General features: G+C 34.9%; 1 protein-coding gene across 1 annotated transcript in view; it reads left to right on the top strand.

The window, feature by feature from the left end:
- The window catches only part of LOC138320189 (cell adhesion molecule DSCAML1-like), a 103,816-nt gene extending 83,871 nt beyond the window's left edge, over nucleotides 1-19,945 (top strand). The window contains exons 14-19 of the mRNA XM_069263233.1: nucleotides 9,118-9,243; nucleotides 10,531-10,561; nucleotides 11,287-11,429; nucleotides 13,461-13,607; nucleotides 14,703-14,735; nucleotides 15,813-19,945. Of these exons, the coding sequence (XP_069119334.1) occupies nucleotides 9,118-9,243; nucleotides 10,531-10,561; nucleotides 11,287-11,429; nucleotides 13,461-13,607; nucleotides 14,703-14,735; nucleotides 15,813-15,976 (644 nt within the window). The 3' untranslated portion in view covers nucleotides 15,977-19,945. The remainder of the gene's footprint in view (nucleotides 1-9,117; nucleotides 9,244-10,530; nucleotides 10,562-11,286; nucleotides 11,430-13,460; nucleotides 13,608-14,702; nucleotides 14,736-15,812) is intronic.
- The last annotated feature ends 5,454 nt before the right edge of the window (nucleotides 19,946-25,399 follow it).

Raw genomic sequence — 25,399 nt, 5'->3', positions numbered from 1 at the left:
CCCGGGGGCATGAGGGGCGGGGGCCCAATAGGGTAAATAGAGGTAAATCCTATAAATCGCTACTTGTCCTAGAGTTCTGCATGGATTGTAACCAAATTTGGCCACAAACATCCTTGGGGGAAGGGGAACAGAACTTGTATAAAGTTTGGCTCTGACCCCCCGGGGGCAGGAGGGGCGGGGGCCCAATAGGGGAAATAGAGGTAAATCCTATAAACCGCTACTTGTCCTAGAGTTCTGCATGGATTGTGACCAAAATTTGGCCACAAACATCTTTGGGAGAAGGGGAACAGAACTTGTATAAAGTTTGGCTCTGACCCCCGGGGGCAGGAGGGGCGGGGCCCAATAGGGGAAATAGAGGTAAATCCTATAAATCGCTACTTGTCCTAGAGTTCTGCATGGATTGTAACCAAATTTGGCCACAAACATCCTTGGGGGAAGGGGAACAGAACTTGTATAAAGTTAGGCTCTGACCCCCCGGGGGCAGGAGGGGCGGGGCCCAATAGGGGAAATAGAGGTAAATCCTATAAATCGCTACTTGTCCTAGAATTCTGCATGGATTGTGACCAAATTTGGCCACAAACATCTTTGGGAGAAGGGGAACAGAACTTGTATAAAGTTTGGCTCTGACCCCCCGGGGGCAGGAGGGGCGGGGCCCAATAGGGGAAATAGAGGTAAATCCTATAAATCGCTACTTGTCCTAGAGTTCTGCATGGATTGTAACCAAATTTGGCCACAAACATCCTTGGGGAAAGGGGAACAGAACTTGTATAAAGTTAGGCTCTGACCCCCGGGGGCATGAGGGGCGGGGCCCAATAGGGGAAATAGAGGTAAATCCTATAAATCGCTACTTGTCCTAGAGTTCTGCATGGATTGTAACCAAATTTGGCCACAAACATCCTTGGGGGAAGGGGAACAGAACTTGTATAAAGTTTGGCTCTGACCCCCCGGGGGCAGGAGGGGCAGGGCCCAATAGGGGAAATAGAGGTAAATCCTATAAATCGCTACTTGTCCTAGAGTTCTGCATGGATTGTAACCAAATTTGGCCACAAACATCCTTGGGGGAAGGGGAACAGAACTTGTATAAAGTTTGGCTCTGACCCCCGGGGGCAGGAGGGGCAGGGCCCAATAGGGTAAATAGAGGTAAATCCTATAAATCGCTACTTGTCCTAGAGTTCTGCATGGATTGTAACCAAATTTGGCCACAAACATCCTTGGGGGAAGGGGAACAGAACTTGTATAAATTTTGGCTCTGACCCCCCGGGGGCAGGAGGGGCGGGGCCCAATAGGGGAAATAGAGGTAAATCCTATAAATCGCTACTTGTCCTAGAGTTCTGCATGGATTGTAACCAAATTTGGCCACAAACATCCTTGGGGGAAAGGGAACAGAACTTGTATAAAGTGAGGCTCTGACCCCCCCGGGGGCAGGAGGGGCGGGGCCCAGTAGGGGAAATAGAGGTAAATCCTATAAATCGCTACTTGTCCTATAGTTCTGCATGGATTGTAATCAAATTTGGCCACAAACATCCTTGGGGGAAGGGGAACAGAACTTGTATAAAGTTTGGCTCTGACCCCCTGGGGGCAGGAGGGGCGGGGCCCAATAGGGGAAATAGAGGTAAATCCTATAAATCGCTACTTGTCCTAGAGTTCTGCATGGATTGTGACCAAATTTGGCCACAAACATCCATGGGGGAAGGGGAACAGAACTTCTATAAATGTTGGCTCTGACCCCCCGGGGGTAGGATGGGTAGGGCCCAGTAGGTGAATTAGAGGTAAATATTTGAATTCCTTCAGAAAAGAAACAATGAACCTGTTTTTAGAACATTACTTGGCATTACAAACCAGGTGAGCGATACAGGCCCTCTGGGCCTCTTGTTAATCATGATATACCCGCAAAAAAGTTTAGAGATTTTAGCGTTTGATCTAAAGATTTTTCAGAGCCATCTAAAATTACAGATGTGTCATCAGCAGCAACAAAAATATGTTGATGCATGCCTTAAGTAAACTTTGTTTTATTTCAATTACTAAATTGAATCTTGACAGCAATTAGTTGTACATAAATATGTTACTATTTCAATGACATTAATGCTGTGAAACCTCTTCTATAGAAAGAGCATTAGAAATTAAAGATATCTTCCTGTGTAGAATTTAAACAGTGTCATGATTTAAACACCGGAAGTTTTCCCCGCCTGTTCAATCCCAATGTTGACTTTAGACGACAACCATATCATTGACCTTTAAATTTTTTATTTGACAGGAAAATGACGACAATTGGACCTGAAAAGCAAATTATTATAATCTGTACTTGGCTAGCCTGTCTGCCTGCAGTTTTTGGAATGGTTCTAGTTCAAAAGTAAATTAAATCTCTAATTGGTTACCCGGTACCTACTTTAAATATCGAAAACAGAACAAAGTCATCAGTGTGTCTATATATTCAGTAAGCCTCGTTATTTTGTCTTCTCCGGAGATTTAGAGATAATCTTTTAAGTATGATCTTTGATGGGGAAACTCAATCTGTCATATTTTCATTTCATGTCTGTTTGAGGTTTACAATTTCACTAAATTTGATTTTATCAAAAGTTATTACAGAAATTTAAAGTTAGAATCATACACGACCCAATTGTAGCTTTTGACCATTTCAGCATTTTATTGAGGACAGAAATATATGGGTGTTATTTCTCCATTTTTCTCAGTCCTTTTCTAATATCGTTTGTGTCAACTACCTTTGACCTTTGACCTAACATTAATCTACCATCCATCAGGATAGGATATGACTCAGTGATCCGATTTTATACCTTAAATCCTGGGCACAGAGAGTACCTGTAAAATACAATACTGGTGTTTGTCAATAGGAAAGAGGATAAACATCGAACAAATGATAAAAAAACGACAGAAAGAGGAGACTCTTTAATCAGAAACTGTACAAGTAACCTGATATGATATATAACCAATCATAAAATTGGCAAAGTCAGAAAAAAATAATTGATGGAAAACAGCAATATGGGCTTAATCATCATTACTGATGAGTTATAGGAAAACAGATTGATCGGGCACATCTAGTCCTTAATGTTCCAGAGATGGCCATCTTATTGTCTGATTTCATACAAAGGTACTAGAGATGGCCATCTTATTGTCTGATTTTACAAAAAGGTAGTGAAGCATTAGGATGATAGTTCCAGCTGATGTTATATGATGTCACTGGGTGGGTATGTTTTGTGGACCAGTAGATGTTTTTAAGGTTTGCCCTAACGGTATGTTTTGTGTACCAGTAGATGTTTCATGTACCAGTTGATGTTTTGTGTACCAGTAGATGTTTGTAAGGTTTGCCCTAACGATTAGTGTTTTATCCCAACAATCGACCAGGCCATCCATCTTCTATTTTAAGGCTTAAGATCTGTGATCTCACTAAGCTAACAGTCTTCTGTGATTGAAGACTGGCATTGATAATAACAGAAAAACTTTCTGTACGCTGCACACATAACATTTTGATCGTCACATTGTACTTTTAACACTCAAGGTGAAGATTTCTCATGGGAAAGCCATTTGGATAAAGTCCCATGGACCTACAATTTAAAGTTCTAATGTCAAAAATATAATATCGCCAGCAGAACTTACAGGGGGAAAAGGGGCAGCTGAAACGATTTTAATGCACATATATACAGAAAAAAAGACTCCACCGTCAACACTACAATTATCGAACAAATATCAGTAGTCAATAGGATTTTAATATTACACACAATTATTTACTCAACTATCGATTATCTTGGGTAGTACCTACTATTTGACCTGAAAATCTATGGGGTCCTTTTCATTATTGGAGATTGATTCATACTGACAATACAAGTGTTGTCTGATTACTAACTGGTGTAAGGAAAGCATATTAGGACGTACTGGCAGAACTTACTGGTGTAAGGAAAGCATATAAGGACATATACTGGCAGTACTAACTGTGTAAGGAAAGCATATTAGGATGTACTGGCAGTACTAACTGGTGTAAGGAAAGCATATTAGGACGTACTGGCAGTACTAACTGGTGTAAGGAGAGCATATTAGGACATACTGGCAGTACTAGCTGGTGTAAGGAAAGCATATTAGGACGTACTGGCAGTACTAACTGGTGTAAGGAAAGCATATAAGGACATACTGGCAGTACTAACTGGTGTAAGGAAAGCATATTAGGACATACTGGCAGTACTAACTGGTGTAAGGAAAGCATATTAGGACGTACTGGCAGTACTAACTGGTGTAAGGAAAGCATATAAGGACATACTGGCAGTACTAACTGGTGTAAGGAAAGCATATTAGGACGTACTGGCAGTACTAACTGGTGTAAGGAAAGCATATTAGGACGAACTGGCAGTAATAGCATTAGGACCTAACCTACTGGAAGTATTAATAACTGACAGACTAAACTCAAGGAATGTTATGTCTATAAACAATGCCCTAGTAGTGTTAGAGGGTTGTGACCTCTACAAGGTCGTAACCTCTAGTATACCACATGGTCCACACAAGTAAACAATATGTCTGCCACTGTAAACATATGTATCTGAGTAATTACACTTCCCCTCTAGATTCCTGGGGCACTAATATAACATCCCTAGTCTGGTGGGGAGGAAACCAGATAGGGGGCTATACAGGGAATGGAAAGTGATTCCTAAAGGGGCCACTCACAGGAGCTACCAAAGCTGAGTGTGATCATTTGGTCTTCTGATTAGACTGAAAAATTAATGTGTTAATCCACCTCAGACAGAAATGTGCCCAAATGATTGGTGGAGAGCTGTCACGTGGTGACCCCTTAACACTTTATAGGGGGTCAGTAAATTTTATCATCATCCAATATGGCGGCTCTCGCCCTCGATTCAAAAATCAAACACATTTTCGTCAACTAAATATACCATTTCATTTCGGTAACAATATATATTTCTTGTTATTTTTTGTGTAAAATTAACTTAAATCGTTTTGTTTCTTCAAATTAAATGAAATTGTGATTATAAATAAATCGAGGGGTTCAAACCTATAGATCAATCGATCTTCACACTACAATCAACAGCTTGTAAGTGATTATCTCAGCCAGAATGCAGAGATGATCAAGGAGATTGCGCTTTAAATGTTGGATGAATGTTTTTGTCACTTTTGTTTGTGACACTTTCAATATACAGCCAGTCTGGTGTCGTATTGTGGTAGGCCAACTGTACACTAGGAATGTTGAAATTATTTCTGATTTATGAATTATTCAGTATTATTCTGCAGGTTCATTCAGTAGTTTGCAGATTCCAGAAAGAAATACATAAAAAATATGTAGGCCTAGGCCAATTATTTTAAAAGCGGCGATTGTTTGTATCCTTCGCCAGCATGGTTCAAGTTTGATTTGAGATTCTTGATAAAACACATTACAAATAGGAAGCAAAGACCTAATGTAACAAATCAATGGTCCTCAATGCGATAAATATAACAGTTACTGACTATATAATTTATAATATATAGTGTCTACAGTCAAGTTTCCTTTAATATTTATTTATGTTTCAGTAAATTTATATAGTTAGCATGTATTTAAATTATGTAAATGGGAATAAAATCATTTGATGTAGTCTCAATCTAAATATAATAATTTAATATTTGATATTTTCTAAACCGTATTATGATAATAAATAATTGATTCTATTATTATTATTTATTGGTGATGTTGCTGTGTATAATCTCAGCGACCAATGATATACATTGTATAGGGCCTGTGTATAGTCTTATCAACCACAATGATATACATTGTATAGGGCCTTTGATCACTGACTATTTCAGGGTAATCAAAGATCGTTTAAATTTAATTTTCCAATGACTCAGATGACTCATAGCCTCGCTCAGTGATATTTGTGGAAATATGATCGTTATCTTTGAAAGGTATTTTCAAAAGCTTCTGTCATCTGAAACGATTCCAATTTCTGCATACTACGTTTGATGTTTGTGATAAGGCTCTCTGCCCTAAAACAGGAAAACCTGTGTATGGGCATGCCTGTTATCGTCACGGAGACAATGCCTCCCTGATCAGGGTCAATCAAATGATTTATAATTGATATATAAACTGCGTACAGAGTTCTATTCAAGGGAGACAATTGGACAAACCAAAAACAATGATTACAAGGTCAAATGGTATTTATATATAGCTTAGATATCTAAATATAAAACGTAATGAATCATACCTGGTAGTCAATAAGATATCGTTTTATTGTGACAATCCATAAATATTGATTTTTTATCGATAATGTTTTTTTGATAATTCTAAATAGATGCAAATTAATTTAAGTTCATATATTACACCAGCAAAGTAATAAAACATATACAATATGTTATGAAAAAATACATAAAAAGAAATACTAATGTTTATATTTAGAACGTTATTTAAGAAACATTTCCTGGATAAACATTTCCTGTCCCTCATTTCCCTGTGGTGAGCCCCATATTTGGGTCAGTAGTAAGGTTGAATACTTCATTTAGGTGGCTAGAGGATAATGCTTTCCACACATACACACTGCTATGGTAGCCAGCCTCCATAACTTTGTGCCTTTCTAACTCACTTTTAACTACTAGGACTATAGCTACCATGTCTTATCAGACCAAACAGTCTTTAGCAGGACAAGGTAAGCTATCTAATATACCACTAGATGATCTATTATGAGTGGCAATTACTGCTTTTTGGCAGCTGTTTCTTGTTGTGTGATGTTACTTTATGATTATAATTATGTGTGTTAACCCACAGGGAATAGCCACTGTACTGTACCTGCTTCTCCTAAAACAGATTTCCCTTTGCATGCATTTCCAACAATACAGCATGTACGCTTTTGACAAATTAGTAGATGAATTCATCTAGATTAAAAAGTTCTCTGAAAGAGCATATTCTACAGTCGCTTTATGTATTTCATAAGGTTTCTGACAATGCCCTATTTATATCGTTTTTTTGTAACAAATTTGATTTATTTTCTATATACATTGTAGGCAGGAGCATGTTATCTTTTTGACTCCACCCTGTATAAAGTGTTTAATGTTGGGCCCCGTGTAAAATGTATCACCATCTATACTTTCTGCTCTGTCAATATTGTAGTGTTTGTGGTTTGTCAACACACCGCGTTCTTTGTTCTTTAGTGATGGTTATCTGAATGACTCCCCTTGCTTCAGTGACAAGGGTAAGTGGGTTCACAAAATCTGATTAGAAATCGACAGGTTTTTGTAGGCAATAAAACGGCATTCATTTAATCTCTGAGATTGACATATATATAGTTGATGTGTTGTCTTCTTTGACAATCTGATCTTAGTTTACAAAATGTTTTCAAAGATAACAAAATTTCTGTTGATATATGCTGACATTACTCTGATATAATTTTATCTTACCAAAAAGGATACGTTAAAATGCGATTTTATCATCATAGCTAGCGCTCCCTCTTGACTTTGGGTAGAATTAGATCGAGAAATGGTATGGTACAATTGATAGTAAATTGATAGTCCTTTAGGTACCTGTTGTGTAATGTTTACCTACATGTTTAACTACAAAGAAGCTTATATGTTGACAGACAATATGTTGTTCCATTAGGACTTGACATATCCTGTAAGTCCCAACATTAGTCACCCTAGTAGGGGCCCCTTTAGGGTATCAGGCCAGCCCTTCCTGTCCATATGCCCCAGTCATGCCCTACTGGAGGCCCCATCAAGGTGATTTGGACTGGCCTTATTGTCCATACCAGGCGCCATTATTGTGATTTATATGGGAGCATAATTAGATTTCCCCGGGGAAGAAAGGGCTCTAGTATTGTCACCATAAGGAACTTTCTAGTAATCTGGTTTGTAATGGACCATACATATACAATGTCCAGAAAAATGGACAATGGTCAAATGACCTGGGAAAGTCAAGGTAAAGATGGAGGGAATGTGTTGTCATGGTTACGAACTGCTTTAGGTTCCATCAAAGTTTGAGTCACTCTGGTGGCTTTATCAAAATCTTTCCTGTGGCACCAACATGAAGGAAATGAAAAGCATTTATTTTAATTAATTAATATCTTTCTTGTTTTTCTTGTTTCCTGTGATATAGTCAGTTGAATTGTTCATGGTTTATACCTGTTGGAATATAAAGTTTTTACTAATACTCAATCAGGGAAAGAGGATCTGATGAAACCTGTACGCTTACAATGTATGACATGCATCATCAGAAAATGTCAAGTTTCCATAAACACCATCTGAACCTAAGTATAGAATATAGCCTGTGAGGAAATCTTTTTTTTCTGTTTTGTTTCAAGCCACATAATATTTCCCATTAAGAAATTACATTACTGATAACACATTTGCGGTAAAGCTTCTTATGAATTGAAAGTAATATATTAAAAAGAAATATTACAGTAATTTTAGAAGGTGAATTATTAAAACACACTGCATGAATCAGTGTTCTATTTAAATGCATAACTTAAACTATGAATTTTCTTCAATGTTGATTTTGTTTCTAATTGATGAAATTGTGTGTCACAACTTGAGACCTTTATTATTTGTCAAATATTTCTATTCAATCGGAATTATATACACCTTTTTTTCCATGAAATACTTGCACAAAATAATTCTTTTCACAGTTGTATTTGGACAGAGTATTAAATATTTAATAATTAACATTGTGAATGTTATCCGACATTTTCACCTTCATGATTTAGGATGTTTACCGTAATACCAGACATGGACAGAATGTTTTGAAGGGCTTTCCTTCCTACTGCTACATAATAACTTGTACAAGCTTCAGATGATTTATTTCATGTTGGCAACAAGAAGAGGAAAGGGCTGTACATTCTACATGTTTCTGGAATTAATTGGTTCCATCATAGGGCATATAAAGTGTAGAAAGAAATTCCTGGTTACCATGGGAAATGCATCTTGGCCACCATAGCGATACAGTTGTCAATGTTCAGTTGTGTTGTATAGCCATGTGCTCTGTGTGAGTTTTAGCAGATGAATTAATTCGTGTAATGGCAGGTAGGTGAACAGCTAAAAACCGGATTAACACAGTTGATATATATATGTGAAAAATTATAACCATGTTTGAAATTTTTGCATCGATTTGTCTATATAAAAGTTTCATCCCCTTTGTTGTTCCAGGTCAGCCCAGTAATCCGGACCTATCAGCGACGGGAGTCATTGCTATAGGAGCTGTTTGTGCTGCTGTTCTCATTGCGCTTCTCTGTGTTCTTGTATATTTTATCTGTCGGCGGCGACAAAACAATGGTAAGTACCCAAATCGTCCTTAATAGTTCTACTGTATAATTGTTAAATTTTGCAGATGTAAAATTTTGCGATTTTGTTTTGGAATTATTCGCTGAGTTTATTTTTGGAATTATCTTTCCAGCCTTTTAAAGTCCCATTCTTATGACAGGCTATATCTGTAATGCGAGAAACCATATACGATTTTGAATGGACCCGCAAATTTAGCGAAATTAAAACCCCACAATTATTAGCAACTATACAGTATTATGTAATTAAATACAGTATCAAAATTCATCTTTTAAATTCTTGTCATAGTTTGTTTAGATTATATTGTTTAAATTCATTTTTAAAATTTATATTTTCTGATATTCAATCTTGTAACCAAGAAATTTCATTTCAAAATTATCAATATAAAGATATTTTATCCAGTAGATGATAGTGTTAAAATCAGGACTCATTATAATCAGAATGATTTTGGAGGATTCCAAGGGACTTCCTAATTGAAGAACACATTGTCGGAATTAAACTTGAATTAAACGTGCACACATGGTATTTTTTTGTAATTATACTTTCACTTTAATAAATGAGCCTTTGTGTGACTATGATACCCTCTCATAGATTGCACTGAATTACTGCCTTGGGTGGAATTGAAGTGAAGGTGTAGTTGGCTGCTCAAATTGACAGCATGTGGCAACGAATGATACATGTTTTACTGAAATACTCTCGGAAGCTAATATTTTATTTTTCCTGACCAAAAGTCTATGAATTTTTGATGATTCCTCTGCGGTTGATTTGATGATTTTGATGATTTCTCTGTGGTTGTTTGATGATGTGCAGGGTGTTTTATTATTAATGCTGTATCACCTCTATCATGCAGGACGAGGTGACAGTATTATATTAGTTGTTTTTGGTCTTGGTTACAAACCTTCGAGTTCCTAATTAGACTGTACCGTACAAATGACTCTCATCCTTTTAGGACTAGTCGGGGATAGATGTGACAATAGTCCAGAAAATACTATTTTGTCAGTGAAAAAAAAAAATATAAAGAAAAAAATATGGAAATGATTGATAATTCAACAATCGTTATTGATGATTGCCCAGTATTCCACAAAAACCTGTGGGTTTTGGAGTTAACTACCTTCTCTGCAACTAACACATCTTTCTTTGTTTTGCTGCTCCGGATATGAACTGGAGGGGGTATATTGTTGTTTTGTCCATCTGGCCTTATCTCATTATATGACCACAAGGACATATAGGACATCATCCTGTACTTATAAAACAAACTCTCATGTTTTGCTTCTTTTACAGCTGCCAAAGATTATGAAAATCAAAATGCCAAGTAAGTAGCTATAGATCGAGTTTGTTTAATGTATCCCTGATATGATGGAATGGGTCCCTAGTCCTTAACAGTCTCCATACTGTATAAACACTTGTAATACATGTCGGTTCTTCTCCAACGACGCTTCTTCTACACCAACTTTAAAACTATAAATTTATTTGGTTTTTGCTTTTTTTATTTTCATTTGAGTGGGGGGTGGAACTGAAAGAAAAAGTATTCTCATTTCTCTCCGATGTATTTGATTGTAAATACATGTATACAATTGAAGACAGATTTTCTAAGAGTAACGTTGCAAATGAACTTGGACTGTCTTAAGTGACTCCCTTCATGTCTTATGTTAATTTTTTGCAATGGTCCCTAGGAAAGTCGCATAAGGCAGCCTGTATGTTCTACATCAGATCAAAAAATGGATAAATAAATTAGGAAAGTTGCGTGAACTTAAGGAAGGAAAATTCTAACTTTGGAGGAGGATGTGCCACTAAATTGTGTTCTATATAAACTGCACATTTACACCATAGAGAATGCATGTCTGTTTTGTTTTGTATGGATTTTCCCCCCAAGTCAGAATACTTGCAAAACAGTTAGTTGTGTTAAATGTAGAAGTTTAGCACGTTACCATTATAGAACTTTGATGTAGTTGACCTTTACGTTTCTGCCTTGATCTCAATGTTAAACTCCCTTCTGTTGCTTATTCCTCACTTTTTCATTTGCATTTTGTTTTTCAGCAGACAGACACAGCCGGTAAACGGCGTTAATATCCCTGCAAAACCAAAAAGAGGCTTCGACAATCCAGGTATGGACACAACTGAGTTTTACGAGCCCTTTGAATTGGACGGCTCGCGTGGCATGAGTGGTAGTACTAATATGTGTGAGTAGTGGTTTTCTCTACTAAAACTAGGTCACAGCAACCCGGTTTCCAAACACAATCACACTTTTCGCCCTTAGAAATTCACTCTCAATGACAGGTTAACAATTTAGGGACTGCTACAACTGCAGAAAAAAATCCTGGAAAAATATATATAATAGCTATTCTTATTCTCATTAAATTCACCAATACATTTGTAGATATATACATGCATATTATATAATAATCAAAACATTTTCTTCACCTGCACAAACATTGTTATCTTAGGTTTTTTATCTTTGCATTGTCAACATGGATTTTTCAGAAATTACCAATAATCTTGATATCCTAATTAGGAAATTCAAAACAAAATCCTAACATACTCAGTCCTTTAATATAACCAAGAGAAGTTGCTGTCTCCTGCTATATATACACTGGTTTTGTTAGAGACAGACTTTTTATCACAGAAATTTTATAAGATTCGCCATCTTTGTGACATATTATCACAGAAAATTGTATAAAATTGGTCATCTTTGTGACAAATTGGTCATCTTTGTGACAACGTCACAAATCTGGACCTGGATTGAAATTTAAAACATCAAAATGTATTTGTTCAAATTATATTAAAAAGAAAATGTGTTATGTGACCTCAGCATGACAGGATTATTGGCGTAAGATTGATTTGATTTTAAGCCACCATCTCCAATTAGAGTGATAGAAGTCTGTTTTACACCCAGTTTGGTTTGACTATCATTAGAAACTTGCATTCTATCCTATCCTCTGTTGTATTTATATTATAACTGTTTTGATAATTATTCCTGGTTTGTCATGTTATTGGTAAAAGTTTTCAAAACTAACTAAATTTGAAGAAAAATGTATAACTAAATAATGAAAATGTAAAATGAGATTTTTAAGTCCTTTTAAAGATTTTTTTTTCATTGACGTTTTCGAATTATTCGATTCAGTAAGTTAACAAACTCTATGTGCCAAACCATCAAAGAATAAATTATCAAGTTGCTTTTTCATTAGTATAATCTGTTGTGCTGTCAGAACTGTCAATGCTATAGAACCTTGATCCAGTAATGGTGTGCTGCCATTGTTTTCACTTTAATTCTAATATACCGTACTTAGGCTTCATGTCACACGAGCCTATTAGAAAACTATGTAAAAAAAATGCTGAATTTGTGAAATTTGTGCTGTCGTGTGATGATCACTTTGCAACATGACAGATCAACAGAAGGGACTCGTCATTCTATATGGAAAACTTGTGATCAACGTTTTACAGGATTTATAGATCGCTGCATTTTGTGCAAATAGTAAATGTTATTTCTTTGTGTAATCTTCACATGCATGACGCCATAGTAGATTTTATTTCTTTAAGTAATCTTCACATGCCATTATCATCTCTTTTGGCTTTTTTTAAAGCATCAAACATTAAACCAATATATATCATTCTTTGCTTGGTGGTTGGTTACCTTCCTTTATTTAAAGCATTATATTTCCCTGAAGATTGCCCTCCTTTGCTTAAATTACCTCCCTTTGCATAAATTACCTCCTTTTGCCAACTTGACTTCCGTCATTAAGATACACTGCACAGTAATCCAAGAAAAATAATTCATCTTTCTATTAGATTTACAACCTTACTTTATAGAACTAATTAATGATTACTCAAAAGATATGTCATTTCAGAGATACATTTCGTTAATAGATTATTTTATAGGAAACAACATCGTTGTAATAACTTGTGCCTAGTCCATTTGTGCTGAAACAGATGTTAAAGACAAAGTAATATAGGTTATGTTGACTTATGAATAAAAATAGCTTTAAAGAACAGAAAATAAAAAAAAGTTTTATTTATCTGGTAATAAGCCTAATAATTTCCCCAATATGTCTATTGCAGGTTAGTTTTCTTGTTCTGATTTCACTCCTAGAAATTTCAACATTAACTGATCCAACTTACGAACAGAGAAGTCACTCTAACCCTTCCCTAGGTGTGAAGCTTATTACCAGAGAAATATTTGTCACCATTGATGTGTTGATTCACCTTGTTTTCAGATTCTGGACAGAACCATATGAACTATCCTTCTCATGCTAACCCCCATAACGGCCAGCCCCCAAACGGAAATATCCCACTAGATACCTCTTATGATTCTCAGTTAGAGAAACGTTTGTACGAAAACGAAATGAACAGACGAAACGACAGTAAGTTAATTACCATAATTACCACAAATATAGAATATCCTTTTCACACCTTTACCAATATTATAGAATCTTTCTCATTCATTGGATATTACTATTTCCTTACTATTTATTAGAAATTACTGGGATAATTTCTTTGAAATAATATGCTGTATATTTATGTGAATTATATTCTTGGTGACATACATATATTGATAGTTCTTTTCATATTCAACTGTAAAATTATCACTATGAATTCATGTGAATCTTTTCATTTATTTTCAACTCAACATTTGACATGAAAGATATTGCTACATAATTACAAAACTCTTATCACGGGAAATAACCTTAGATTATTTTGCATGATTTTTTTTCTCACCAATAAACTCATATGAGCACATACACTTTATATTTGCAACTTGAATTGGTCATTTCATCTTCATGCAAATATCCAATTATAAATTCATTCATTCATTTATTTGTTCCATTTATTTATTTATTTTGAATTATTATTGGTTATTGTTGTTTAGTATAGTAAGATATTATGTATTTAGTACTTGTTGTTTCTCTTTATGTTGTACACTTTAGTATATTTATTTTTTATAATTTAAATTTAGTTATACAATGCAATCGCCATTATTTAATCATATCTCAAAGACATCTTTATGATTGTTTACATATAGAATATAAGCATACAGCATTCTGATTGGTGGAATAAAGTATATTTATATCATTATGAACCAATCATATTGTTCTGTTCAAGTTTGTTTGGTTTTGTGAAGTTTTAATAATTTAACTAATGTTTTCTGGGCTTGGGCTTAATGTTTGTTAATCACCTAACTTTGATTTGACAATTTCATTGTTCAGATATATTTATAAATAATACACATCTGCTTGCTAATATTGCTTCAGGCAATTAAATATTCATATAGAATTTAATTTTAAGGGGGTAGTTACCGTATTTATCATTTCTAGATAATAATCTTCCAGTAAATCAAATGTTTTAAGTAATAAGGAATAGAAAATTTGTATATGGAATCAGTACAGATCCTTATTTAAATCAATTTGTCTTGTCTGCTGTTGTCATTTATAATTTATGGTTTCCTTTCTTGTTTACAGATATGAATAGTGAGGCTTTTAACAAACATACAGGTTGGTATTCAGGATATCATCCTTTGCCATATCAGAACTTTCTTGACCTCATTAAAGCAAATAATTTTCCTTAGTTTTGCGCCACAACAGTTCCTTTGATCGCCTTCCATTCAGTTTAAACAATGTCCTATTTTTTTTAAAACAGAATAGCAGTATTAGATTTTATTTTGAAGTGTTTAAAATTGGTGCTACTTTGAAAGATCAATAAATCTAGTTTAGGATCAAGATTAAATCTATTGATTTATATCTGAACTATGAAGAGTCTAGATTTGAAGAATTCTAGTTTGATCATGTCCTCTTAAAGTCCTTGATATCGTCAATGACAGATTAAATGGACAATTAATTCTGTACACAAATATCTATCTTGTTATGTTAATTAGCGTCCCACCTGCTGTTTGCTTGTTTAAAAGATAGCTGTTGTGAAAATGTAAATATTTCATTTAGAATTCTTGCAAATTTTCATTGAATGCTCTAATTTGCATATTGAAGTTGACAGTTGATAGAAAATGTGCATTGATTTTAATGAATTTGATATATCTAATAGTGATCCTTTTGCGAATATGTTAATTTTTGCCATGAAATAAAATAAAATAAAATCATAGAGTTTCATTGGAATTAAGTTATTTTTTACAAATTTCTTTAATATGTTCTTTTGTACATTTAACTTGTTATATTTGAGATATGAAATACAAGGATATTATCAATATTGTATAGAAGTGTTAAGGTCTTTGTCAAACAAGTCTGCTTATTGACAAAATGTTTTTGTGTGCTTTGGGTTTCCTTTCTTTGTGTAGAGGAAGCTAGGGGACTATTATGTATATGCATAACTGTTTGAAATTGCCTGCTTTATTTTTCAAATTTATGAAAATTAAAAGGTAGTGTATAAGAGATACTTTAATAACCAGATATACATAAGGGACCCTAACATTCTAATGTATCCAATTTTATTCTCTTGGTACTAATCTGTTTTAATTTTATCCTTGAGACATGGTTGTAATGTATCCAAATTCATGATAGATGGAATAAATGTTGGATAACAATGTGAAAACTTGACAAATCTATTTATCATTTTTGCAGATTCTTCATATCCTGGAACACCGAGGAAGGACCAACAGCAATACATCGACCTCCACCCCGAGGATCACAAGGAAGGAGGCAGTTTTGGAAGTGGTATGGAAAGTGGGTACTCCACGCCAGACTCATCAAAACCAAAAAAGGTTATATACGAGGTTGTTGTATGATATTCCGGAGGTGCTCATGCTATTTATAGTGTCGTGAAGTACATGTGAGGTTACTTGTTGTCATAGTGATCAGAACAGACAAGCTGTTTCAAATTGTGCAGTCTGAAAAAGAGGCTACCTCTTTTTCACCAAAATGACAAAGAGGCTGTCTCATTTTCAACAGAATGTCAAAGGGACTGCCTTATTCTGAAGCAGTTTAAATAATGTCATTACACAACTATTATGACCTCTGTGACATTTTGTGCTTCCAAAAGTGATATCTCCACGCATGGGTATTCCCAGTGTTGTCTATTGATGTTTCTGTTGGTACCATATGTGTTCTTCATTCTGATAGGTGGATACCAAAAACACCCTTCATTCTGATTGGTGGGTACCAAAAACACCCACGCTTCTTTAATACATCTTACCAAAATTCCAAGCTGGTTACCAAAACATTTGTGTTGTGCGAAACACTTCTTGCCACCTGGCATAGACTAATTACATTGATGGCCAGCACAAAGCCAACTTCGAAATTTTGTTAACAAATGAACTTTGCCCATGAGTTGTGAAGTGTTTGGCTGATGTTTTTAAAGTGGAGATGTTGTGTGCTTTGCCATTTTTATTGTGAATCACAACATGGAGACATTTATGGGATTAAGATGTTTTTATTTCTAAGAGAAATTAATTTTGAAGGGGGATAACATTCATATGATAATCATGCATGATTATATGATCTCGAAATTCCGTGTGCTCAGGAGAAAGTAAGCCATGGAAAGGACTTAACTGATGACGATCAGTATCACTGTTTGTGTATACGCAAATGTTTGTATACGCATATCATGACACACAACTTCTTTACGCAGATGTCATGACATCTATTGCAATAACTTATGACCATTTATTAGCTTTGCATTATTAACTTTTCATTTGTATGAAATTAGAACATTAAGAAAATCCTTATCTTCAATGATTAATTATTGTTTTACTAAAACTTTTTCGAACCAATAGCATTGCTTTCATTAAAATAATACCAAAATTAGTTTGCAATATCGCAAGTTCTGAAATCCAATAGAATTGAATTTACTGCCATTTTTGTCATCCATGATGTTGTCTTTGCTGCGGAACTGTTACTAAAGTTCAGCAGAGAAGTCAAAGAATTTCATGATTGGTGCTCAGTTGTTCATGTTGTTTCTGGTTTAAAGTTCAAACAAAATTTGTTGAACTGCAAGTTTCAATTTTTAAATAGTTAATTAAATTTGTTTATTTTTATTAATATTTGTGTTATCTACCCACCAATTGTTTTATTAAAATTTGTATTGATCATTTCAAAGTTGAAACCTATGATTTCCAGGATGTAAATAGTTCAGTATTTGGGAGAACAAAATTGATCTAAGACAAGAATTTCAACGAATGTAAATGTTTTTATTTTTTATCGGAGTTGAACTACCCCCCCAGTATGTTTTGTCTCACAGAGTGGCCAAGGTGTAGAAATATATAAACACAGGGGCAGACAACTCCAAAATTGCTTTGAAAGGAGAGAAAAAGAAAAAAAAAACTTTGCAATAACTCAGGATTATCAATTATCAAAACATTGAAACATGGATGAAACAGAAATTTTGGTGTGATAAGATACTACATTTTATTTTGATGGAATTTGGTCATTGCTATTGGAACTTTTACCTAGAGTATATTCACTGTGTAATTTATTTGGGTATTACTTTGATTTCTGTCTTTGTTCTGTAAGTAATACAGAATACTCTGCAATGTACTATGTATTGATTGTTAACAACATAACAATCAAAACACAGGGGCAGACAACTCCAATATTACTTTCAGCTTGAAGACAGACTATTGATCCAGTTTAAAGATAATTATATAAAATGATTACAGTGTGTATGTGTCTCATATTATCTTTGTACCTCACAGTCATAAACATACATTGTTTCCTGTGTGCTACCAAATGTACTGTCTAAGACATGTAAGAAAGTTTGGCTTCAAAAGCCATCGTGATTGAGAAATCAAATTTCAAGGATTTTTTTCTTGGCTTCTGACCCCTTTTTCCCTTTAAAATGTAAAACTTATTTTTTCAATTCACGAAAAAAGATTATCAATGTATAGCTTGGCATTTGATTGAGATATATATCCTTAATTGTTGAAACATTTGGGAAGAAGGTATGACTGAAGGCGGCTCTGATGATAGAACATATCAGCTACAAAATATAAAAGATAAAACTCCTTGAATTTTGAAAATTGAATGAATATTTTTGTACAAAAAAATGTAAATTGTGTAAAGATGTAAATATGTAACCATTACATATCGACCATACACTGTGTAGTGTTGTAATACGTCAATACCAGTTATCATGTTAGGGGTGACAACTACCCATTCGCTAATCAAATGAAGTCATACACAGAATTGAAGGGAGACAACTCTTTTTATATTTCTGATATATTTCATAATTATGCAATATATATGCACATATCATTCTTCAATCTAGTTATATAAAATGCAATATCTTAAACCGTCCATTGCAAAATGCACTGCTATATTCTGTATTTGCATATTACAGAGCCATCTGCCCTTCCGAGTAGGTATTGATCATGACGTCATATGTTTAAGAGCGTAACGTCATTCTTTTCGGAGAAAACAACGTGAATTGGGCTCACAAAATAATGACGTAACAATCGATACCTACCCGCAAGGGAGCTAACTCTGTTCCTATTCCATCTTTGCATATTACAAACGGAATCCCATGAAATAGTCTTATCCAGAGTTGTTCCAACCATCATTAAAATCATCAAAACAATTTTGAAACCCAAAACTGAATTGTATATTTGGCTACTTAAGTGAGAATTTTTGATGATATATTTAGTAAACAGTGAAAGAAAAATACAATTTCGTTTGTTAACATCTATTTCATGTGTTGAGTTTTTAAACCTATCACTGCCAAATTATAACAGGAATTTTTAGTCAATCTGGGTCTCCATTCTTTATCATGTCATTTCTCCAACCAAATTTTTCATGAAATGGTGATTTACATACTTGATTTATCAATTATCAGTCTTCAGGGCTAGCAACTACAATATTTCAGTAACTCCCTTCTGTGTTATTTTATTACATGAACAAGTTAAATGGTGGTTATATAATGATAGATATATATAATAAGTTTTATTTTATTCTTGAATATTTTTTTCAATAAAAAACAAAACCCGATAAGCACATTGTAAAACAATAATTTTTAATCACGATTAGCTTTGATGTTATCAGTCTGTATCCTTGGTCTTGAGGTATATATATATATGAAGGAAAAGTTTCAGATACTGGTATAAACATGTATTTATAATAAAACGTTTGTATTTTTGCTATTTAGCAAATATTTACAACTGCTAATTGGAAAACAGAAAACGAAATTCAAAGGATATTATGATATCTGGGGAGATTGCAACGTAATATACAGTGTATTGGGTTTGGTTTTGCCTGAACCTTTACCTTGATGTAGCTGGATTGATATGTAAACCAAGAGGATGCTTTTTATATCAAAACCATTCATGTTATAAATTCATATTTAATAAAAAGTAAGACAGAAAAGTTAATCAAAAGATATAGTGAGGGAGAAAGGGTGAGAGGAGGACAATTAATATAGAATGACAAATAAGAAAATATGAAAGGCGAGTGAAAAAGAAGTTGGAAAAGAATGGATTTATAAGTTTAAAAGATAGAATGAAAATAAAGAATGAAAGAGAAAGAGATTGAAAGACAAAAGAAGGAGCATGTTGTGATGCGACTATGAGATGAATGGAAGATGAACTGAGAGAGAGACAAAAGTCACAATTTATTTTTGCCCCATTTAACATTAATATAAACAACATGTATGTAGGATTATTTAAACTGTATTCATAGCGAATGTACATTGTAGGATGCCTAATTGAACATTTTTATAACAAAGAATGAATGAAAAATGACATAATAAAAACATCATAAATAAGTTACTCTTGTGTTTCTGTTGTTTATGCTTAGTTTTGTTTAGCTGTTCGCTCTGTTTTGGAAGTCTTGTGACCTGTTGTTTCGTGTATATAGCTGTAGGCATTATTGAGGTAGCATTAGAACAGTATTTACGCTATCACAAGATCTAGAATAAACATGTCTCTCAAACCACTTGCATTCAAAACACATACGGGCTCCTTACATGACCATAGGCATCATGCCACGACAATGTGTAGAGTAAAAATGAAACAAAACAAGACAGTGTTGCCTACATCTTTATAAAGTAGACAATGTGTAGAGTAAAAATGAAACAAAACTAGACAGTGTTGCCTACATCTTTATAAAGTAGACAATGTGTAGAGTAAAATGAAACAAAACTAGACAGTGTTGCCTACATCTTTATAAAGTAGACAATGTGTAGAGTAAAAATGAAACAAAACAAGACAGTGTTGCCTACATCTTTATAAAGTAGACAATGTGTAGAGTAAAAATGAAACAAAACTAGACAGTGTTGCCTACATCTTTATAAAGTAGACAATGTGTAGAGTAAAAATGAAACAAAACTAGACAGTGTTGCCTACATCTTTATAAAGTAGGAATTTACAAACATAAATGATCCATCTAATGTTAGATTCCAATTTAGAACAAAACTTGACATATACAAAATGTTTAATGGCTACAAATGTTTGGTCTTTTCTAATTTCAAATTTTTATAAAATAATAAGACTGGATCTTAAAATTATGAAGCCACCATTGACGTTTTTTACATGACTTAGTTGACACCGCTTCCACGATCGCAGTTATTGATTTTTTTAGTTATTATTACAATGGAGGGGTATCACTTTCGCCATTGTAAGGCCACTCAGTGTTAAGCAAAATATTTTGCATGAAGATACATTAGGGTCAAATGCATATTGTATGCTATTCAAAATATTCGATTTTTTCTGTGCTCTTGGAAATTTGAGAGGACAATATTTTCTCATATTTTCATGTATTCTATTTAAGCATGAAAAAACTAATATTTCTGCTGAAAATTAGGATTTTTCAAAGATTTTATAGCTTGAAAATTGATGTTTAGTACTGCATAAGGATCTTTACATGACCTGCTTAGGATGGATTAGGTCATATTCCATGAATGGTATCATCTGTCAACTAAGTATATACTGTTTTCTCATGTTCTGGCTTGTTTTATGAGCTTGATTTCAAGCAACACATTTACTGAGGTAGAATGTTAGAATGCTGCCTGCTGTCCCTGCTTTAAACATGGAAAACAGTATATCCTTAGGGACAGATAATACCGTTCATTGAATATGACCTAATTTATGCGAGTGACCTAACCAATCTGACCCTAGGATGTAATCATCTTAAGCATGTCATGTCAAGATCCTTATGCAGTACTAAACATCAATTTCAAACTATCAAATCATCAAAAACAGTTTTTAGTGCTAAACTAGGTCACTATGACCTACTTTTTAATTTTTCATTAGTTTTCTTAACTGAACTTCACAAACCCAGTATTTACAGGCAAAACCTGCAAAAATATTATCTCTATTATAGTATTGAATTAATTAGAACTTAAACAATGAAAATGTTATTTTTCACCCTTTTACCTCTGAAATTACCATGTGCTCAGAAAAAATGGGATATTCTGAATAGTATGCAATATGTTGCTGACCTTAATATATCTTCATGCAAAATATTTTGCTTATCACTGAGTGGCCGTACAACTGCCAAAAGAGATAACTCTCCTTTCATCTCTTTATAACAGTCGCATTCCAATTTGATTGTTACAGTCTTTACGACGAAGGCGTGTCAAGACAAATAACGCAGCGAATTCAATTGTAATGGAAAATGGGAAAGAAGTAAAAAAAAAATACTGTGTACTTGTTTTTATCCAGTGTGTTAACTGTCGCTATATGTCAAGTCGTATTCTACAAACTTAGATACCCGCTACTACAAACAGATGACAAGGAAGTGTAGGACTTGGTGTTGCAAGAAATTGACAAATGTGCGAACAATTTTCACTGCAATCCTTAATATCGGAAATCGCGATTCCACCTCGAAATTTAAGAACCATACACTATTTTACTATTGCACTTCCCGTCTTATTGTTTGTACGTTTTGCATTAAATTAATTTCAGGGTAAAACGCCATCGACATACCTTCATAGCGATTCGTTATACAAACGAGGAGACAGTGTTGTACCATTTGTCGGCAACACTCAGTGGTGGTCAGGAGACAGTGTTGTACCATTTGTCGACAACACTCAGTGGTGGTCAGGAGAAAGTGTTGTACTATTTGTCGACAACACTCAGTGGATGTCAGGAGACAGTGTTGTACCATTTGTCGACAACACTCAGTGGTGGTCAAGCGACAGTGTTGTACTATTTGTCGGCAACACTCAGTGGATGTCAGGAGGCAGTGTTGTTCCATTTGTCGACAACACTCAATGGTTCGGACTATAATAATGTCGCCAATTGATGTGTTGCTTCGTCTCGATTTTCGTCTAAAAACGTCAAAACTAAGCTAGATATGGTCCCTATTTAATTAAAAACACAAAAATATATTATAAAATTCTTACATAACCACTTAAGGTCGCCTACCTGTTGTCAGTGTATTTATATATGTGATCACCCTTTCAAGGCGAGATGCAGCAGCGCACAGGCGAAGAACTATGGCCAAATGTCAGTAATTGGTAATTAGCTAGAATTTATATACATCATGTTATCGAGTTTTCATATGAACATTGGGTTTACATGATTTCGTATAGAACTGGATGTTGGCGCCTTTAATGTTCCTCAAATCATTGGTGTTGTCTTCCCGCATCTTTTGCTTATCTTTTCTCCTTAGTTCATGCTTTCATCATGCAATTGGTTGTTTATGATATTGTCCACAGCCGATCGGTATATCGTCTTCATGAGTATGTTATTGTTATATGAAAGGTTTCAAGGGAAATTATGATAATTATGTACAGGGTATATCGACTTCACTGCACTCTTTATTCTTTCCATGCCTTTGTATTATTTATTTTTTGTTAAACTCCGAGATCATTTCCCATTACAATAAAATGTGCATTGATATTCTTAGATGTTTTGGGAGTCTAGGTTTCGCATATTGCATATAATTACCACTACAGATCTACACTAAGTCCTTGTGTGTTTTGTGACAGTTCGATATTAACCTGACTTTACAAATTCTGTGAATTAAAATAGAAATGTATGTTTTACACCATCAACACTTTAGAGTAATTATAAAATTGCCTTCCTATGTCTTAAGCCCCCCCCCCCCCCCCCCCCCCCCCCCCCTGAATTAATGTTTACTATTTGGGATAATTTGAAAATGTGAAGGTTTTTTTTATTTCATTTTCATTTTAACAGTTCAAATGCTGTAATCTTATTATTTGTATGGATTCCGACTGACATTTAACTTGTTTACTTTGTGTCTGATAAAATGCTTGTTTCTTGCATTTCCTAATATTGGTCAACTATTAGAATCTCAAATAAAATAAATTCTCGCCGTCTTATTCTTGTATTTTGCAGAAACAAGGAAATCGTCGACTGACCAATACTTCGTACTATTCTGAACATTCTCAATTTGCACACGACCCTCCTGGTCACACGTGTGGTTTGCCATGCTGCAACAGTGACCTTTACGTGCATTTAAAAGTTCAAGGTCACCACGCTGGATGCATCGCGATTCCATTTCTCCATAGAAAAATAATCGAAGATAACTTTACTTTCCGTAAACACCAAAGGAACTTATTAACCGGAAAGCCAACATTTACAAACAGATTTCAGTCTCTTCAGCCGCCTAAACTTTCTAACAGGAAGCCGCTCCCAAAGTTTGGAACAACTCGGAATGTCTTTGATCCAGGATCGTCATCCACCGATCCGGGAAACACACTCGATCACGAACAGTGGAAAAATCAAGGACATTTCCTAACGGGAAGGGAGATAACTCTCCCTAGAAATATAAACCAAGTTTATAGTGACTACCGCTTGGAGAATTTCGACATGGGAGAAAGTGCGGATGTCGATTCGAGTGATAGTGAAAGTAACTCAGATTCATCGTCTGATACTGAATACTACGCAAAAATTCCGAGCATAAAGGGAGACTACTCTGCCGACATACCGCAGTTACCTGGTAACCTAATTTATCCTTGGGATCTTCTAACATCGAACAAAGATATTGGTAGCAACTTGGAATCTGACCAGGACGAAGATCCAATACGTGAGGAAGTTAACAAAAAACGGAATAATGACGAAATATCAATCAATGTACTGGCTTCAGATAATGCCAATTGTGAGGAGAGCAACGAAAGTCATACACAGAGAAATGTGAATAATTTGAAGGATGGTAACACATATGAAGAGATTCTGGATAAAAATACCAACACGCAATCACACAGCATGGAACCTACACTTTACACCAAACAGAATGGAATCGGCGATACGTCTCAAATTATTAAATCAAAGAGTGATTCGTTGAGGTCGACCACTGAGGGAGATATTGAATCTAAAGATGGTGGGCATTCGAACTCAATTCATGAAGAAACCAGTGAACATATATCAGATAAACGTATAAAATCAAACCTTGAAGAAACGACATGCAGCACACAGCATGGTGTCCATGCTCTGGAACTGATGGAAGAGAAAGGTGTCTCGGATACAGAGCGATCTGATACTTTGCAGGACCACAAACTTGACAATTCAGACAAGATAGAACCAATCTATTATGATATCATGTCTGATATAAAATTTGAAAGATACGTTAAAATGCCTGGGATAGACAAACGAAATCGAGACCGTAATAAATCCCAAAGTCTCCCAGTATCTATCAGACCGGGCGGGTACGAAACGCTACAGTTCCAGAATAACATGTTCAAAAACCAACTATTCAAAACGAACTGGAGGCAAAATACCCGACTGACACCTAGCGAGGCGAGAAGACATACTCTCGACCGAACAACAAATCTTGGGAAACCTATTGTTGTCAAAGTCGACATTCATGACCAACAATTACTTGTTTGTAATGTATCAAACGATTCCAAACCTAAAGCAAAGTTCTACATCGGCGAAAATCTCCCAGCAAGTGCAAGATCCCCTGAGGAGGAGACTGGTAATAAGGGAGCGGCCAAAGGTCCAAAGCCACCACCACCTCGACGAGATAGAAATACACTGGTGTTAAACCCAACAACTTGTAACAGTGATAAAACAAATCTAGACTTCGAGTATGGATTAGAGAGCTCGAATGGAAAGGATGATAAAAGAAATGGACAGTTTCCTGTGGAATGTACATCTTCATCTGAGGGAGATAAAGAAACCAGGATTGATGCAGCTGTAGACAAGCATGCATTAGGTTCTCTGGCAATGGTTGGAGATGATTTAAGGAAAGAAAGCAGTCAGTCAGAGGATACACACGACCAAGGTGAAACCATCCAAATACAAAACTTGAATTCT

Source organism: Argopecten irradians, chromosome 3 (assembly GCF_041381155.1).
Source record: "Argopecten irradians isolate NY chromosome 3, Ai_NY, whole genome shotgun sequence".
Lineage (NCBI taxonomy): Eukaryota > Metazoa > Mollusca > Bivalvia > Pectinida > Pectinidae > Argopecten > Argopecten irradians.
Note: the sequence above shows the minus strand (reverse complement) of the source record. Positions and strands in the feature narration are given on the sequence as shown.